This window comes from Tachyglossus aculeatus, chromosome 6 (genome assembly GCF_015852505.1).
Source record: "Tachyglossus aculeatus isolate mTacAcu1 chromosome 6, mTacAcu1.pri, whole genome shotgun sequence".
In the NCBI taxonomy this organism is placed as follows: Eukaryota; Metazoa; Chordata; class Mammalia; order Monotremata; family Tachyglossidae; genus Tachyglossus; species Tachyglossus aculeatus.
Window position 1 is genome coordinate 47,385,272 of NC_052071.1, and position 19,822 is coordinate 47,405,093.

General features: G+C 42.9%; 1 protein-coding gene and 1 non-coding gene across 4 annotated transcripts in view; both read left to right on the top strand.

The window, feature by feature from the left end:
- Positions 1–19,822, top strand: part of GABRA3 (gamma-aminobutyric acid type A receptor subunit alpha3) — a 186,709-nt gene that overhangs the window by 96,286 nt on the left and 70,601 nt on the right. For all 3 annotated transcript variants that reach the window (XM_038747852.1, XM_038747853.1, XM_038747851.1), the window contains one exon: positions 5,735–5,802. In XM_038747852.1, the coding sequence (XP_038603780.1) occupies positions 5,735–5,802 (68 nt within the window). The remainder of the gene's footprint in view (positions 1–5,734; positions 5,803–19,822) is intronic.
- On the top strand, positions 2,755–2,892 carry LOC119930216. Its single transcript, XR_005451704.1, has one exon. It is a non-coding gene; the product is annotated as a small nucleolar RNA SNORA7 (small nucleolar RNA).

A 19,822-nucleotide genomic window follows, 5' to 3' on the forward strand; every position in this document is an offset into this window, starting at 1 on the left:
ATAGCGTCTCCCTCCACTTAGCTCTGCTATGCCTTCACTTTGCGTTGAATGCTTTTTGCACAGTTATTGTGGGTTAATCAGTGGTATATGATTGGTATTATCAAGTTCCCCATTAACAGAACTGCTCAGATTCTGCTTCTGTGAGGAAGGAAATAGAGGCCTGCATGTGGTCTCACCAGTGAAAGTGACTAATAACCCTACAGATGAATTTATATTGCCCAAGAAGGAGAGTCAAGGAGACCAATATATCCTGTGAGACTTTCATTCATTCATTCATTCATTCATTCATTCAATCAATAGTATTTATTGAGTCCATACTGTGTGCACAGCACTGTACTAAGCACCTGGAGAGTACAGTATAACAATAAACAGAAACGTTCCCTGCCCACAAAGAGTTTACAGTCTAGAGGGATAGACAAAGGGCTTCAGCTGTGCTGTCTTGGTGGCCAAATCAGACCAACCCAAGACCATTTTAGGGGTCTTCCATGAGTTTTAGCCAGCATCAGATTTTAAAAACAGGATCACTACCAGTGAAGCAACCTATCAACTAGCATGGAGGCAACGCTTAGTGCAGCACAACTTTGCTGGGAAGGACAGGTGAGAAGAGCAGATGGCAATGAGATACCAAACTCACTCTGCTGAAATGGGGTGTAAACAAGAAAGGAAGAAAAATGTTATAAAAACATAGCTTTGCCTCAACAACGATGCCACTCTGCCTCAGTCCTATGTGTGACAATCAGGAGGGGTTGTGTTCCTCAAGCGGAGGCCTTCAGAAAATTGGATTTCTGGGGAGCAGAGTTGAAAACAATCACAAGCCCTGCAAGAGGAAAACACATCAGCCCAGCAAGAGACTTGCTTTACGTGCATCCAGGGTGGAGTGGATTTACTGCAGGCGGTTTTCATCCATGTCAGTGTGCATGGTGTTGGATGGTGTCATCTTGGAATACAAAGGGCTGTGCTATATGTCTAAGTGAAAAATAGTAAAAGCTTTACTATCCCCATTTTAACAACTCAAAAGTTCTAGAAACCACCAGCTCAGAAAGCCCTGTGTGGGCCCTCTTGATTGTATATGCCTTTCCTCTTTGCTAATTAGCAAATAGCTCCAATCAGTAAGCTTCTTTGTACTGGTATCTGTACAAGATGAATGTCTTCCTCAGTTGTTCTGCTAATGTGATTAGTATGCAACATCTTCCCTCTCATCTCCAAATCTCCTAATCTCTGAGTTTTCAATCAACCATATTTATTGAGTGCTTACTGTGTCCAGAGCACTGTATTAAGCACTTGGATGAGTACAACGTTACAATATAACAGACACATTCCCCACCCACAATGAGTTTACAGGCTCTCCTAATCTAATGTGCAAAAGCAGTTCTCTTCCTGAGGCTTCTGGAGAGAGATTTCTGGAGACATCTGGGTAAATATACAATCCACCCTGCCGGGTAGTCATGACTCTTTGATAACTGGATTATTTGGCTAATTGCCATTTCCCATTTCCCTTGTATATCAGGTAACAAACCTTTCAGTGTCTGTTCCCATTAGATTATATTATTATTATTGTATTTAAGTGCCTACTATGTGCCATACATTGTTCCAAGTACTCTAAACCCCCTGAGGGCAGAGATCATGTCTACTAATCTTATTGTGCACTTTCAAGTGTTTAGTATTGTGCTATGCACACAGGAGACACTCAGCAATTACCATTGATCAATTGATTTTTCTATAAAGAGACTGTCCCTTTAGGCACAATTTCCCAAGAGAAGCAGCGTGGCTTAGTGGAAAGAGCACGAGCTTGGGAGTCCTAATTCTGGTTCCACCACTTGTCAGCTGTGTGACTTCGGGCAAGTCACTTAACTTCTCTGTGCCTCAGTTACCTCAGCAGTAAAATGGGGATTAAGACTGTGAGCCCCATGTGGGACAACCAGATTACCTTTTATCTCCCCCAGTGCTTAGAACATTGCTTGGTACATAGTAAGGGCTTAACAAATACCACCATTATCATTATTATTAATGACATTGCATGATCCTACCACCAGGAAGCGTGCATTTGAGCATTATCTAATGATTAACTGGACCCTTGCTCATCCATTGGCTTTGTTTAGAATATCACTTAAAGAGAACTTTTTACCCAGAGCAGAGCACCAGGCACAAAGACAGAGAGGGAGATGATGGGGGATTTTCCTTTGGTATTTAACATAATTCAGTCAATCAATCAATCAATCAATCAATTGTATTTATTGAGCGCTTACTGTGTGCAGAGCATTGTACTAAGCGCTTAGGAAGTACAAGTTGGCAACATATAGAGACAGTCCCTACTCAACAGTCTAGGCTCACAGTCTAAAAGGGGGAGACAGAGAACAAAACCAAACATACTAACAAAATAAAATAAATAGAATAGATATGAACAAGTAAAATAAATAAACAAATAAATAGAGTAATAAATATGTACAAACATATATGCATATATACAGGTGCTGTGGGGAAGGGAAGGTGGTAAGATGGGGGGATGGAGAGGGGGACGAGGGGGAGAGAAAGGAAGGGGCTCAGTCTGGGAAGGCCTCCTGGAGGAGGTGAGCTCTCAGTAGGGCCTTGAAGGGAGGAAGAGAGCTAGCTTGGTGGATGGGCAGAGGGAGGGCATTCCAGGCCCGGGGGATGACGTGGGCCGGGGGTCAATGGCGGGACAGGCGAGAACGAGGTACAGTGAGGAGATTAGCGGCAGAGGAGCGGAGGGTGTGGGGTGGGCATTAATTCATTAATTCCCTCTCAGGGTCGCACCTGGAAAGTTTCCAGTACTCTACCAGTCTCGTCTATGGGAGGGAGAGTCAAGCAGAGGCATACCGATTCCATTCCTAGCTTGGGCAGTGGCTAGCAAGTGGAAGGCAATCTACTACAAACTCACCTGTGCTGGGCAGCAGAGGCGTGGGAATGAATCAAGGGCGGAGACTCTACTTTACTGCACAGAAGGTAATAGTAAACCACTTCCATATTTTGACCAGTGGTTACACTGCCAGAACGATTGCAGATAGAGGTGTGGTGTTCTGGGAGAGATGTATCCATGGCGTTGCTATGGGTCGGAGATGACTCGACAGCCTAAAACAAAGACCAATTTAACGTAAAGAGAGACAGCCTAATAGTAGTAATAGCATTCATTAAATGCTTACTGTGCTGTTGTGGTGAGAGAAGGTGTCTACCAACTCTTGCAGTGTACTCTCCCAAGTGCTTAGTACAGTGCTCTGTACACAATAAGCATTTAATAAATGCCACTGACTGAATGACTGTGCTATGTGCTGGCAAAGAACAGATCTGGAGGGAGCTGAAGGAGCCATGTGGAATATCTGGTCATCCCTGTCTTTGAAGTCTGATGGTAGCACTCTGTGATGGAGAGATAAGAAGGTGTGAGAGTTTCTGGAGTGGGAAAGGAAAATTATTGGGGCTTCCTCCTTGGTCCTATCCTTTCATTCATTCATTCAATCATATTTATTGAGCATTTACTGTGTGCAAAGCACTATATTAAGCACTTGGAAAGTACAATTCGGCAGCAGAGACAATCCCTCCCAACAACAGGCCTACAGTCTAGAAGGGGGGATATAGACAACAAAACAAAGAAGTTGACAGGCATCAATAACATCAATATAAATAAATAGAATTATAGATATATACACATCATTATTAAAATAAATAGAATCATAAATATGTACATATATACACAAGTGCTGTGGGGAGGGGGGTAGAGCAGAGGGAGGGAGGAGTCAGGACGATGGGGAGGGGAGGAGGAGCAGAGGAAAAGGCGGGCTCAGTCTGGGAAGGCCTCCTGGAGGAGGTGAGTTTTCATTAGGGCTTTGAAGGGGGGAAGTGTGCTAGTTTGGCAGTGCTTTAGTGTGCTAGCTGTGCTAGTGTGCTAGTTTTTCTCCCTCTCAGCCCTGAAGATGGGGTTTCCTCTGTCCTCCCACTGCATTACTGAACTGAGATGAAGGACCATTACTTGAACCATGTCATCTAAATAATATAATGCCCAAAGAAACCAGGCTGTTCTGCTTAAACAATGCATCTATTTTTAAAAAGGGTTAGATTGTTCTTTCACAAAAATGCCTTAGTAATTTAACCAACATCTTAGGTTGTTTTAACTCAGGATGAAGCTTTGTTGTCACTGACAGGATACAGCGCTCAAGCATAATAAATAACACCAGCTATTTGGGGAGGAATTGGATGTGGTATCATAAAGAAACATCTAGTGTGAGTAAAGTTGAGCATCAGACATTGATTGATACTTCACACTTGCGATAGTATCCCTTGCGAGCTCACATCCCAATTCAGCATTGCTTTTGTTCTCTAAGTGGTGCTAAAAGACATCAGAAATATGTCATGACAAGCTGCCCAGGATCCCTGGATCTCCTCATGCATGAAAAGAATGTAAGGGCTAACGGATCCAGTGGAAGAGTGTTGAAATACAGAGAGTATGGAGATGCACAGAATTGGCCATAAGACTCTAATTCTAGATGCTCTTAATAGGTGTTTCAAAAGTGTTTATCGATATCACTCTTGATTATAGCCCAGAAGCATATATTTTTTTTTTCACATTTGTGTAACACCAGAAGAGAATCTAGGACATACAGGGAATGTGTATGTAAGGACAATTCAGAAAATAACTCTCCTTGTTTCTATCTGGCTACTCAAGCATCAGCAAACTCATGAAAGAAAAACTACTGAAGCCTTTGAATTTTCTAGCCATGGCACTGAAAAAAATCAATCAATCAATCAATCAGTGGTATTTATTGAGCACTTACTATGTGCAGAACACTAAGTGCTTGGGAGAGTACGCTATAATACAAGAAATATGCTAATTGGAATCTAGCAACAGGGGGATGATCCATCCAGCAGGTCAGAATCTCTCTCCCTAAATGGGTTAATTTCCACCATGAGTGCTTACTGTGTGCAAAGCAGTCAGTTGTATTTATTGAGCTCTTATTATGTGCCCAGCACTGTACTCAGTGCTTGGAAGAGTACAATACAACAATATAACAGACATAGTACTTAGGAGAACACAATAAAATAGAGTTGGTAGAAATGAACCCTGCAGTATGGGAGCTCACAATCTTGTCTGGGAGACAAACTCTGAAATAATTTAGAGATAGGAAGTGCGTCTAGACTGTAAAGCTTGTTGTGGGCGGGGAATGTGTCTACCAACCTTGTTGTATTGTACTCTCCCAAGCACTTAGCACAGTGCTCTGCACACAGTAAGCATTCAATAAATACCGTTAATTGATTGGTATTTGATCCCAACGATTTGAAAAATGCGTAGCGTGATCTTGCCTTATTACATTCCAAAGGAGTGCTATGTAAATTTAAGTTGAAGAACATCTACAGTCATCGCAAAGCATAAAAATGTTTTCCAATTTTCCAAGTCATCTGGAAAATGGGTATATTATCTGCCATTCTGACTCAACCTGGAAAAGCTCTAAAGAGTCTACTTTCCAACAGAGCAGTCACAGTGCCCTTTGAGAGATGATGTTCTGGGAAAGGAAGGGATTTCTTTGGGATGACGCACATGACCGGTGTCCCTTTTAAAGACGTGAAGTTGGCTGTGTTTCAGAACGTGGTTGTGGGCTCAGATTGGCTGGGTCAGCACTTAGTCTGCTAGGGAAGAACAAAACTATAAATAAACATGAAAAACCTCTCCAGGCAAATGAAAATAGCTTCATAATGGCTGTTGTTCACTTTTCTCTTTCCTTTGTCCCAGACACTGTCACCGAAGTCAAGACAGACATCTACGTGACGAGTTTTGGCCCCGTCTCGGACACAGACATGGTAAGTGCTGTTCCCGCATCCCTGAAGAAGGTATGATTGCGGAATGGGTTCGGAGGGCAATGGGGCTTGGAGAGGAACAACTGAATTGAGTGTATGTCATGTGGAGTCTTGGGGAGTGGAAGGATACTTGGAAATATATTTCCAGGCTGCAGGCTGGGTCGGTGCCTGAAGGAGACTTGGATATTTGCCTCTCAGAAATATCAGCAGTGATGATATTCTTGTGACCTTTGGTGAGGTACAAGTCAAATATGCTTTGATCATATCCACATTAATAATAATGGTGGTGTTTGTTAAGCACTAAGCACTGAGGTAGATACAAGATAATCCGTTCAGACACAGTCCCACATGAGGCTCACAGTCTAGGTAGGAGAGTAGGTATTTAATTCTCACTGTATAAGTGGGAAAAATGAGGCCCAGAGAAGTTAAAAGACTTTATCGAGGGCACACAGCAGATAAGAAGAGGAGGTGGGAATAGGATTCAAGTTCCTTGACTCGCAGGCCTGTGCTCTTTCCACTAGGCCATTCACCATCAGGTGTTTCACTGATCCAGGCAGCGACTGACCAAGGGGACAGAGGTGGATTTCTGGCTAGCTGGAGGTCACCAGAGGACTAGAACTGGTTGCTGGGTTAGCAGGTCAACAAAGCACTGGAGGCAAACAACATTGGGGGGCGGAGGGATGGGGCAGGGGTTAGTGTGAACTGTTTTCTGTCACTGTATTGGTTAACTACTGGCTGAGCTTTGAAGGGCATGTGGCACATATGCTGCTTCAGTGGGAGAGTACAATATAATAGAGTTGATAGACATGTTCCCTGCCCACAACAAGCATTCATTCATTCAGTCGTATTTATTGAGCACTTACTGTGTGCAGAGCACTGTAGTCTACTCTCCCATGTGCTGAGGACAGTGGTAAGTGCTGAATAAATTTGATTGATTGACTGATATGGGAATCAGTGAACTTATGAAGAGGATTACCAACTTGTACTTCCCAAGCGCGTAGTACAGTGCTCTGCACACAGTAAGCGCTCAATAAATGCGATTGATGATTACCTGCATTTCCTTCTTTTGCCTGTGGAGAGAGGGTAATTCTTGCTCCTCCCAGTGTGGATAGGTTCTGACCAATATCACTGGTGATTCCGAACTGGCAGATCAATGTAGCCGTCCATCAGCCATCTGTAAGAAGCCCGTTTTATAGGATCAATGCTACTTTTAGGTGCATAATGTTTAGTGCCGCCATGTTGCACAAAATAGTAAAATAGCAACGCTACAGAAGAGTCACCAATTATGGAAATTGGATGGTTCAATTCAGATTCTGCTGCCTAAGTCTGAGTCAGAGAAATCCTGATGTGCATCTTTAAATAATCATCTGCTTCTTTCCCACTGATATCACCCACAGTATAACAACTCATAACAGCTTCTCAATGTTGAAATTTCTGGTGATCCACATCCCTCTAGATTGGAGATCAGAGGCAATTAAGAACTAATTATTTCCCATTGACTCCTGATATCACCTCTTTGCCAGGTCAATAACAGCATTTGGGACCCCTGAGGCATCATCTTCTGAGGAAAAGGTTATGTAACTGAAGACATCTTCTTGGGTGTTGCTTGGTTTCACAACAACCGTGTGCTTCAGAGAAATGTGCTAATGTTTCTTTGACTTTTGTTTACCAAGAATATGTGCTCTTTTCCTCTGTTTTTTTTGGAGCAAAGGAAGAGAGGTGGGAGGGGGACCAAACACTTCCTTGACTTGAGAGAGCTCAAACGCAGGGAAAAGCTAAACCACTGCCCAACCCCTATCATTGAGAGAAGCAGAGTGGAGCTGAATGGAACAGTGTAATGTGTTTTAAGAATATTATTAATGAAAAAGCCCAAAGGCTGAATCAAAGCTTTACTCCCACAACAGTTTATCTCTAATTAAAGCAGAATCATGGGGCTTAATGAATGTCTCGTCTTTTCCCAAAAAATGCATATTTCCCCCAAAATACATCTCTTTCTTGCAGATTATAACCCACAAATCCAGTACCTGTGTATGATGAAAACATTAATGCCATCAGTGTTGAGGGTGAAAAAACCTGGATTTAGAAAGGTCTCTAAAATCAGAATGTAGGTGCTAGCAAGACATCATAGGGGAACACTGTATACCCCAGAAAGTGTGGGATAGGTAAATTGCTGTATAACTTTCTCTTTGTCTTTTTCTTCCTTTTTCCTTTCAAATCCATTTGGAGTATGTATAATGGTATTTGTTAAGCGCTTACTATGTGGAAAGCACTGTTCTAAGCTCTGGGGGGATACAAGGTGATCAGGTTGTCCCACAGGGGGCTCACAGTCAATCCCCATTTTACAGATGAGGAAACTGAGGCACAGAGAAGTTAAGTGACTTGCCCAAAGTCACAGTGGAGTAGCACTCAGCCTGCCTTTTGTAACTGTGGCTGAGTGGAAAGAGCATGGGCTTGGGAGTCAGAGGATGTGGGTTCTAATCCCGGCTCTGCGACTAGCCTTCTGTGTGACCTTGGGCAAACCACTTAACTTCTCTGTGCCTCAGTTACCTCATCTGTAAAATAGGGATTAAGATGTGAGCCCTATGTGGGCAACCTGATTACCTTGTCTCTACCCCAGCGCTGAGAACAGTGTTTGGCACATAGTAAGCGCTTAACAAATACCATCATCATCATCCTCTGGCCTGTGGAGTCGAAAGGGTGTGGAAAGTATTGACAAACCAAGCTTTGTCTCCCCCCACCCCAAACTCAAATTATGGATGCTTTTCGAACTTGGGCTGCCCCCCACTGCTTGACCTTATTCTGGTTCCTGTCAGACAAGGGGGACCTACCCGTTCTGGGATTCTCTCCTACAGTTTCAGATAGAGAGATCCATGAGCAGCCTTTACTAAATCATTTGCCACTTCAAGCCGAAAGATCATTGCCACCTCTTGGTCTACTGAGTCCTTTCACAGGGATTCAGGATGCCCAGTGGTGTTATTGGGTACCCCCCGTTGCTCACTCTGAAGCCCTTAGTACTATTCTCTACACTCTCCCTCTTTGAGTGTGAATATTGCACTCATATCTGCATCCCATTCTCCTGTGGGTCAGAGGGTTAAAAGCTACCTCAATTTCAATCCATTTGAGAATATTACATTCCTCTGACAATTCTCCCTCGTTCTCCTTCATGCCAGAGCAAGGATCTGTAATATATTCACCAGTGTCATCCCTTAGGGTGGATCTGATAATTACCTCCAAGGTGGTGCATATTTGATTAAGGGAGCGTGTAAAATGAACTGTGAAGAAGAAATACAAGGTATTGAAAAAAGGAAGGTACTCTCTGCTATGTGATTTGACAAAATGAATTTAAAATTAGAAAGATAGTTAAAAAATAATAAATTCTTTACCCATGTGTGCTTTAGTTCCATATATTTTGCCTCTGCATAGCGGATGTGCTGTTTCTTGAGGTCCTGGTTCAGAATCCACTTAATAATGTAAAATGAAGAAGTAAATCAGTTATTGAAATTAAACCTGTCCTCTTGGGGAGAGGAAGCTTTTAGCTTCCTTTAGGATCTGTGACTCACTATGAGGTTTGGGCTTTCTGGAACCATGGACTTCACATTCTGATGAGTTTCAAGGCCAAGATGCTGATTTTGGTCAAATGGGGTAATCTAAGATGTGTCCTTTTTGCAAAAGTTCACATCGTCCTCATCTTACACTAGATTGTAAACACTTTGAAGGCAGGGATCATACCCTCTTCACTGTACTCTCCCAAACGCTTAGGTCAGTGGTCTGCACAAGAATAAGTACTCAATAAATAATGACTACTGAATTAATTCTCGTTTGATTGTTTGCTCCCTGAGGGCAGGTATAGTGACTCCTATCTCTTGCACTCTCCTGAGTGCTTACTGCAGTGTTCTACACACAGTTGGAAGTCAATACCTGCCACTGAGTATTTCATTTGATCATTTATTATGTACTTTCCATATACCAGTTGGCCCAATAAATGCCATTTGCAGTGACTACACCACACTTTTTCTGGGTGGGATCAGTGAGGAGCGTGGAGAACAACAGGTTACCCAAGGAGCTGCTCTATTGTGAACTGAAATGAGGTCACTGTAAACAAAGAGGATTGGAAGAAACTTTTTTTTAAGTCACAATGAAGTAAAATCTCACATGATGTAGTAAAAGTAGTGTATAGTTGGGAGAAAAGCAGTCCATCCATGGTATTTATTGAGCATTTACTGTGTGTAGTGCATTGTAATAAACATTTGGAAGAGGGTAATGCAGTTAGTTCCCCTCTCAGGAATGCACCTGGAGACCTTCCAGTGCTCCATCAATCTCGGCTATGGGAGGGAGAGTCAAGCAGAGGCCTACCCATTCCATTCCTAGCTTGGGCAGTGCCTAGTGAATGGCAGGCAATCTGCTAAAAATCAAAACTCACCTGTGCTGGGCAGCGGGGGCATGGGAGAGAGTAGAGGGTGGAGACTAAAGTTTACTGTGTGGAAGAAGGTGATGATAAACCACTTCTGTATTTTTACAATAAAACTCTATGGACATACTACCAGAACATTTGCAGATGGAGGGGAAACTTTCTGGGAGAAATGTGTCCATGGAATCACTTTGGGTAGGAGACGACTCGACGGCATAAGACAAGACAAGACAACGTAGATAGTAGTCATGGTTCCTGCTCTTAAGGAGCTTACAGTCTAGCAGGGGAGACCAGAATGTAAACAATTTACAGAGAGAAGGAAATACAGTTGAATGAATGAATGAATGAATGAAGTAACATATTACCTGCCCACAGGGAGCTTACATTGTAATGGGGAGACAAATATAAAAAGATGAATAACTAGAATGATCAAAATAAGTAATGGATGTTATGAATCTTGCTTGGATGTTAGTTCCAGGACTTAGCCGTGTGAGATTCTGCTTTGCCACTTGATATTCATTACACTGGGGAGACTCCTCTATTAGTTTAATGTGTAGTCTAGGTAGGTCCAGGACATACAGCCACACAGAAGATCAATCAGTCAGTAGTATTAATTGAGCACTTACTATGTGCAAAGCACGGTAGTAAGTCCTTGTCAGAGTGTAATACGTAGAGTTGGCAGACGTGATCCCTGCCCTGGTGAGTTTATAATCTACACACTATTGTTGCTCTATTGGCCTACAGTGTAGGCTAAATATTTCCTTTGGAAAGTTTTTCTTGTCCCCTTCATTGTTCTGCCCTTTCCTCTCCATCCAAACTGCTACCTCACTGATCCAAAACTTATCCTATCCTGTCTTGACTATTACATCAGCTGCCTTGCAGACCTCCCTGCCTCCTGTTTCTCCTCTCTCCAGTCTTTATTTCACTCTGCTGCCCAGATCATTTTCCTTAAAAAACACTCAGGCTATGCCTCTTCCTACCCTTCAAAAACTTCCAAAGATTGCCCATCCACCTCTGCATCAAACAGATACTCCTTATCATTGACATTAAGGCTCTCAATCAGCTTTTCCCCTCCTCCTTTATCACTGGTATCCTGCTACAAGCCAACCCCACAATTTGTTCCGCTAATGCCAACCTATTCACTGCACCTTGATCTCATATGTCATGCCACTGACCCCTTGCCCACATCCTCCCTCTGACCTGGAACTCCCTCCCTTCCAAATCCAACAGATCACTACTCTCCCCACCTTCAAAGTCCTTCTCCTCCCAGATGCCTTTCCTGATTAAGCCCTCATTTCTACAACCCACCCTACCCTCTGCAATGCCTATGAACTCGATTCTTTACTCCTTCAGACCCTTAGTCACTCCACCCTCAGTCCCACAACACTTATACTTGTACTCTTATACTTTTCCATTTCCCCTTTCTGCAATTTATTTTAATATCTGTCTCTCCTTCTAGACTCTAAGCTCCTTGTGGGCAGGGAGTGTGTCAACCAACTTTACTGTACAGTTTCCCAAATTCTCTTCACACAATAGGCACTCAATAAATACTTCAGAGAGATTGATTGAATGTTTGGTTAGGAATTTTTCCTCTGGGACACTAACTGGCAGCCTTTGGTGATAACATGGCAGGGAACAAAATGCTGCCCATTAGTTTCCCAAGGAACCTACTAGGCTTATTGATTCCAGTTTCAGCCTCCTGTGTTTCTTATTACTAACCCTGAGAGAAGAAAGCAGATGTGCCTGGCCTGCATAGTGGGCACTGAATCAGTGCACATCTATGAATATTCTGATATGCACCCACATAGAGAGAGAAAATTTTGAGGTTTTGTATTTCAATGGGAGCAAATGTGGGTTGCTCTTTATTGAGCTGCTTAGGTTGTCGTTTTACTAGACACCTTTAGAATTATTGTGTTTCCCCTATCTTAGACTCTTCCATTTTCTTTTTACTAGATGCTCAGAGCCTGGCTATAGTCATAACTCTCTCCCAGTAGAGCTAAGGCAGTGGGATTGGTTCTTTAAGAATGGAACAGGGTACTCGGGTGGGTTATTTTTAGTTTTCTCATTCTTCTCTAGCGTCTCGAGTAGCCGTGGTAACCGCAGCTGGAGAGAAAGAGAAAAACACATTTGTTTTTCTATTTTCTTCCTCTAGTGCTGCGAGTGGCTATCTGGTGTGGCCTGAGGTGATGATGTGTATCAGGGAGATGAATTATTCTGGCTGCATTTCCCCATCCTCAGCAAGTAGCAGAAAGTCAGGATTCCCTTTCTCTCCCAGCAAATGCTGTTTGGGTTGGGCAGCAAGACATCCTAGGTCTGGAGAAAGTGGAGAACGTGATTTGGAGAAAGGGGGGGAGAGGAATCTGATAAATGGAGATCATATAAGCAACAATAATACCTTTAATAGGAGCAGTATGCTTCACCCCACTGATCTCATTATGTACTCAGATCAGTGTGAGCTAGGGAGGAACAGTGATTATTATTCCCATTTCGTAGATTAGGAAACTGACCCACAGAAGAATTAAACAATTTTCCCAGTCTCACAGAGCACCCAATTGCCAGGCTTGTGACAAGCTGTTAGAACACAGCAGTGGGGGAAAAGGAGAGAAAAGCTGGAGGACTGTAAACTTGTTATGAGCAGGGAATGTGTCTGCTAATTCTGTTGTATTGTACTCTCCCAAGTGCTTAATACAGTGCTCTGCACATAGGAAGCACTCAGTAAATACTGTTAATTGATTAATTGAGGAATGATGAGGTGTTGGAAGGTTCTGGAGTTAGGTCTTGTCTTCTCTTATTGCCCTCCCCTGGAACACAATCGGTCATGTTGCATTCAAGAGGAACTGGAGTTACGTCTGACAGGAGCAATCTACATGCTATGATGATTAATATTTTATAACTGATAGAAGGGAAAGGTAGATAATAGAATAAATAAGCAGAGTTATCCAAATGATGCAGATGACTAAGGAATGTATGGATGTATGCATGTATGTATGCAGAAGAAAATAAGTCCTGCCATATTGGATAACGCCTGTCACACTGTTCCAACCCAGTATTCCATCTCTGACAGTGGCAACAGGATGGTTTGTCCTCCATGACATCCTTCTTAATGATTATGGATGTATCATCTAACATCCCTAGAATTTCTCTCTAATAACCCATTACGGATTTATCCTTCACAAATCTAGCTAAATGTTTCTTGAACCCTCTAAAATCCTTGACATTCCTCTCTAATATCTCTAATTTTTCTCCCCACATTAGGCACCCATCATCCATAAATCCAAACCCTTCTTAAACCTATTGATATTTTCTTTCTCCTCTTTCTGTAGTAAGAAATTTCACATGCTTACCCCTGGTTATTTAAAACTGGCGATTGAATTTTTTTGAGTCTTTAAGCACGGAGATAGAGGGGAAGACTTCACACAAGTATAAACCGAGAGGCTTTCTTGAACTGCAAAGTTACAACTGCAATTTGTAAAATGTTTATAAGGACCTCAGGAGGGTTGTTGATATCATTTGGTCACCAAAGTTAACTAGAGAGTTCTGGAGAGCCAGGTGGAGCTGTCTGAGCTAAGAGAAGCTTCCTGGAGCTTCATCCCTGATTTCTTGCCACTTCTACTGCTGCTGTCTTTTTTTAAAAATGATATTTGCTAAGTGCTTACTGTGTGCCAGGCACTGTCTTAAACGTGGGGTAGGTAGAAGCTAATCAGTTTGGACACAGTCCATGTCCTACATGAGGCTCACAGTCTTAATCCACACTTTACAGATGAGGTAACTGAGGCATAGTTAAGTTAAGTGACTTGTCCAAGGTCACTTTCTGGCTCCAAGGCCCATGCTGTATCCACTAAACCACGTTGCTTCGTGTGGCCATGCTATCTCCCCCGGACTCTTGAATTGCCAGCTCGAGGGCAAGGAGCAGAGGTTCTGCAGGAATGAAGCAAGACACCAATCCACCTCTCAGTTCCCCTCTGTCTTGCCCCACTCCTTTCCACTGAGAGAGATTTGTTAGCGACAAGCCTCTGCCCTTGGTAACTCTGTCACCAGAGTGTTTCAGGTTGCACTAAGAAGCTTATGCAATATTTCTGACTATAAGTGAAGGAACGAGGCAGCATGACAGATACCTATCCTGAAAGCTAGAGAAGAATGTGTAAGGGAGGGGGCTGAAATTTCTACAGAGCACAAAAAAAGTGAAATTAGAGCATACCCAACGGACTGAGGGTGAAATCAGAAAGAATCAGGGAGCAAGCAAAAAGGAAATGTGACTTAATGTCTGACTCCCCGTCTAGACTGTAAGTTGTTATGGGCTGCTAGTGAAATCAGGAGGATTCAGGGAGCGAGCAAGAGGGAAAAACGTGATTTAATGTCTCTCTACCCATCTAGGCTGTAGGCTATTGTGGGCAGGGAATGTGTTTGCTAACTCTGTTATATTATATTCTCCCAAGTGCTTAGTACAGTGCTCTGCACATATTAAGCACTCAGTAAATACCATTGATTGACTGATTGTTCAACATTCAAAGTAGTGTCCAACTTGTCCAAGTCCAACTTGTACTTCCCAAGCGCTTAGTACAGTGCTCTGCACACAGTAAGCGCTCAATAAATATGATTGATTGATTGATTGATTGATAGTGTAAGGTCCAGGACCCTGGGAGATGCTGGAAAGACTAACTGCTCAGACTGTTAGCTCGTCCTCTAGACTGTAAGCTCATTGTGTCTGTTATATTATTATACTGTACTCCCCTTAGTACAGTGCTGTGCATACAGTAAGCACTCAATAAATACCACTGACTGACTGACTGACTCAGACATATGTTAGGTAGAAATCACTGGCAGATGGTAAACTGCAGAGAGGTTCCTAGGTTGAACAAAGGACAACTTGGTGATATGGGAAATAGTTGCCTTAATAATAATAATAATAATGGCATTTGTTAAGCACTTACTATGCCAAGCACTGTTCTAAGTGCTGGGGTAGATACAAGGTAATCAGATTGCCCCACGTGGGGCTCACAGATTTAATCCCCATTTTACAGATGAGGTAACTGAGGCACAGAGATGTGAAGCGGCTTGCCCAGGGTCACATAGCAGACAAGTGGCTGAGCCAGGATTAGAGCCCATGTCCTCTGACTTCCGAGCCTGTGCTCTTTCCACTGAGCCAGGATGAACTATTCTGTTCAATGGGAAAAAAAAAATCAAATGGAGGCCTGGAAAATGAGGAGGTATAGTAATGGCGACTTCATACCACTAATTCCTGAGACCAGATGATGTAACATTTTCATTGAACAAATGATTATTGAGCACTGAGGAGTTACCATAAAACGTGAAAGGGATAATGAAAAGATCTTAGAGGGAAGGAATCAGGGAGGGGAGAGGAAAGAAGGCAGGGAAAGAGTTAGAGGGAGGGGAGATGGTCCTAGATCCCAGAAACTCATTGACTTGAAGCTGTGATTTAAATTCCTCCTAAGACCCATAGGAGGCTTGTAATGAAGGAATTACTGTACAATTCAAAATGGAGCAGCTCTTCAATTTGAATTAGAAGATCAATGGCAACTTTAATTTACCTTGTACCTTTCCCCAACAATTTCAAAACACATCACTTTTCCCCACCTCTCCATTTCCTTGGGAAATGGCGGAAGGAGCCTTTCACAAATGGAGAAACTGAGGCTCTGTTTCTGAGAAACTTCTAGACTGTTCCCCCTTCTAGACTGTGAGCCCGTTGTTGGGTAGGGACCGTCTCTATATGTTACCAACTTGTACTTCCCAAGCACTTAGTACAGTGGTCTGCACACAGTAAGTGCTCAATAAATACGATTGAATGAATGAATGAGGAGAAGGGATTTACCCAAAGTCACCCAGAAATACAGAGGCCGTTCTGGGGCGAGATCCGATGGAGGCAGGGTGGCCTAGTATAAAGAGCATGGGATGAGGTCTCAGATGCCCCAGGTTCTAGTTTCAGCTCTGTCACTGACCCGCTATGTTTGGGTAAGTGATTTACCCTCTTTGGGCCTCAGATTCCTCATCTGTAAAATGGAGATGAACTATCTACTATCTGCATCCATCTACATGTCCTACTTCTTAGATTATGAATCCTGGATGGGACTGGAACTGTTTCTGGCCTGATTATCTTATACCTCGGCACTTGGCACATAGCAAGCACATAATAATAATAATCATTACTGTTTAAATAATGACTACACTGATAATTATTGTAACTCATGATGGGCTGTCTCTGGTTGGAAGCTTTTTTTAAATGGAGGAAAATGGTTCTCCTTGGTGAAAGAAAATATTTGATCCTGAGACTTTGACTCTTTTTATGAGTTGGCAAACAGTAAATAATGGATAATGATATATGTCCCTGAATTGTGTTGGTGAAGGAACCGGTTGGTGAAATGTATACGTGATGCTAAATTGAAAGATGGTGCAGACAGCCTCAAGGCCAAATAAATTTTGCAAAAACGTCTAGGGAGTTTAGACATACAGATAGATGTGAGAAAATGAGGTTCACCTTGGAAAAACAAAAGCAAATGCATCCAGACCAGGGATGTGGGATTCCAGCTGCTTTGAGAGAGAATGGAGTTATCTCTGCATTAGATTTGCTCCACCTCGGGACTAATTCACACTAACATGTCTTCTCTCTGAGCCTTCTTCCACAATCAATAGTCCCTTTAAAGTTTGTAGTGGCTTCATACTTGTATCGTTGGGCTCCTTATCTAAAACTAAATCTGTGATTTTTAAAGTCCAGGAATAGCCAAAAGCAGTGGATTTGGTTTAACTGATAAAAGGCATCTGCAATTGGGAGCGGGATCCCAGGATCCAAGAAAAAAAGGGTGTCTTCACAGGGGGTTTTCATAGATCAAAGACTATAGCCAATGCCTTTCTCACTATATGTACCAACTCCTTTCCTCTCTGGGACAACTAGAAAACTACAGTGTGGTCTACTGGTCTGTCCTTCCCTGGTGACCCAAGTCTTTTCAGAGGTTGGTGGAAGGATTTCCCCACCAGAACTCCTGTTTCTGGGAGAAGCTTCAGGAAAAATCTCCAAGATGTTAATTTAACCCAAAACTTCAGTCAGAATTTGGTGTGAGTTGGAGAGAGATGAGTCAAGGATAAACCTGAGCTTATGGGCTTGTGAGACAGGGAGGATGATGGAACTGTCTACAGTGATAGGAAAATCTTGGGAAGGACAGGGCCTAAGTGGGAAGATGAGGCATTCTGTTTTGGACATGTTAAGTGTGAGGGGTCAGTGGGACATCCAAGTAGAGACGTCTTGAAGGCAGGAGGAAATATGAAACTGCAGAGTAGTAGAGAGGTCAGGAGTGTAGATATAGAATCATCCACATAGACTTGGTAGTTGAATCCATGGGAGCAGATGGAGAATAGCAGTGGACCGAGAACTGAGCCTCTAAGATTTCCACAGTTAGAGGGTGTGAGGCTGAAACTAGGAAAGAGAATGAGAAGGAGTGGCCAGAGAGATAGCAGAACCAGGAGAGGACAGTGCAGTGAAGCCAAGGTTGGCCATTGCTTCCAGGAGAAGGTGGTGATGGGCAGTGTTGAAGAAAACTGAGAGGTTGAGGAGGACTAGCATGGAGTAGAGGCAATTGGATTTGTCTAGAAGGAGGTCATTGATAACCTTAGCAAGGGCAGTATCTATGGACTGGAGGGGGAGAAAGCCAGTTTGCAGATTACAAGAGAAGGAGGGAGGAGGAGGCCAGCATTTAAATATGGTGCGAACAGACATTTGGGTAGCTGTGGGCAGCATATTGCGGAGAATTTCCCTGACCGGTCTGTGGGACTGATCCAATAATTTAAAAGGTTTGTTTTCTGTTTCTCATTTTCATGGTTCTGAATTTTGTTCATGTAGAAAATTAAAAATCACACAACGGTAAAGGAAGCGAGTGCTCAGAAACTTCCCATGTTAATGAAGGAAGGCGCCAGGGGAGACAGGTCTACAGAAAAATATCTAAATAAATGCCTCTTGGCTAAAGGACAGTTAAGGGTTCAGAAGATAAATATCTAGCCAAGGAACAAGATTGAAATGGAGGAGACAGAGAAGCAACGTGGCCCAGTGGATAAAGCATGATCCCAGCATCTGAGTTATAATTCTGATTCCATCACTTGCCTGCTGTGTGACCTCAGTCAAGTCACCTCACTTCTCTGGGCCTCAGTTACCTCATCTGTGGGGTGGGACATGGACTGTGTCCAACCTAAATATCTTGTATCTATCCCCAGCTTTTAATACAGTGCCTAGCACACAGTAAGTGCTCAACAAATAACATTTTAAAAAAAGAGACAGTGGCAAGGGGATTGGGGCAGGTCAAGATAGAGTTATCCTTCATCATAGGGATAAAAACATTCCCAGTTTAGGAAATATATGGTCTGTTTGTTTATGGAAGGCAGGATTTAGAGGAATGGGTGGGAATCCAAGGATGAATATCACTCCAATAGGTGAGTGATAAGTAAAGTTGCATTAATGAACAAGTTCAAGATGTCCCGTGGGGACTAACTGGTCCCACTGAACGATGGTAGACAGGTCATTCATTCATTCATTCATTCATTCATTCATTCAATCGTATTTATTGAGTGCTTACTGAGTGCAGAGCACTGTACTAAGCTCTTGGAAAGTTCAATTTGGCGATAACTAGAGACAATCCCTACCTAACAATGGGCTCTGAGATACCAGGTGACTCTCTGAGGAGTTTAGATTCCCAAGATTCCTTGGAATGAGCAGCACCAGGAGGAACAGAGGCATTGAAATTTTACCCAGTTGCTCCCATTTCACTCTTCTTTTGGAGTTTGCATAGGAAAATGGTGATTTGGCTTAAGACAGAGGCTTTCTGTTCTGGATCATAAAGACCTGGGGGGAGTCAGGAGAAAGAGACCGAGGAGGAACAATCCATTTGGGAACAGCTGCACTGACGTTCATGGTGACACTTGGGAAGACACGGAATCCCAGCTCGGTTGGGCCTTTGCCAGTGAAGTGGGTGAGAGGTGGAACTGAGGGGACCATGAAGACATAGTTGGAGGTCTTTATCGCTTAGAAATAGGAACAGAGACGAAACTTGTTGCATCTAGGGCGTTCCCTAACAGTGTTCCATCGTCACCATGGTAACCACCCTGATGGGAAGGGAAAGGTTTTTTTTTTTACTGCACTTGTTGCTGTCTCCTTTGTCTCTGAATATCTGCTGAATCATTCATGAGGACACTGCGAGTGCACAGACAGCTGCTGCCACTCGCTCTTTTAAAGCCTGCACCGCACAAAAGGGGACAAGGGGAAATAAAAACAACACAAACTGGAGATTAGAATGTAGGTAAGTGACTTCAGGGAGGAAGCCACCTGACATTTACCTGATCACACCCACGTAAACTCAACATATGGTGTGGTTGATGTTCAGACCCAATTATGCCTAAGCGGTTTCCATTTTTTTGTTATTCATTCAGTCAATTGTATTCATAATAATAATAATAATAATAATCCTGATATTTACTAAGCACTTACTATGTGCCAAGCACTGTTCTAAGCGCTGGAGCAGATACAAGGTAATCAGGTTGTCCCACTAGGGGCTCACAATCTTAATCCCCATTTTCCAGATGAGGTAAGTGAAGCACAGAGAAATTAAGTGGCTTGCC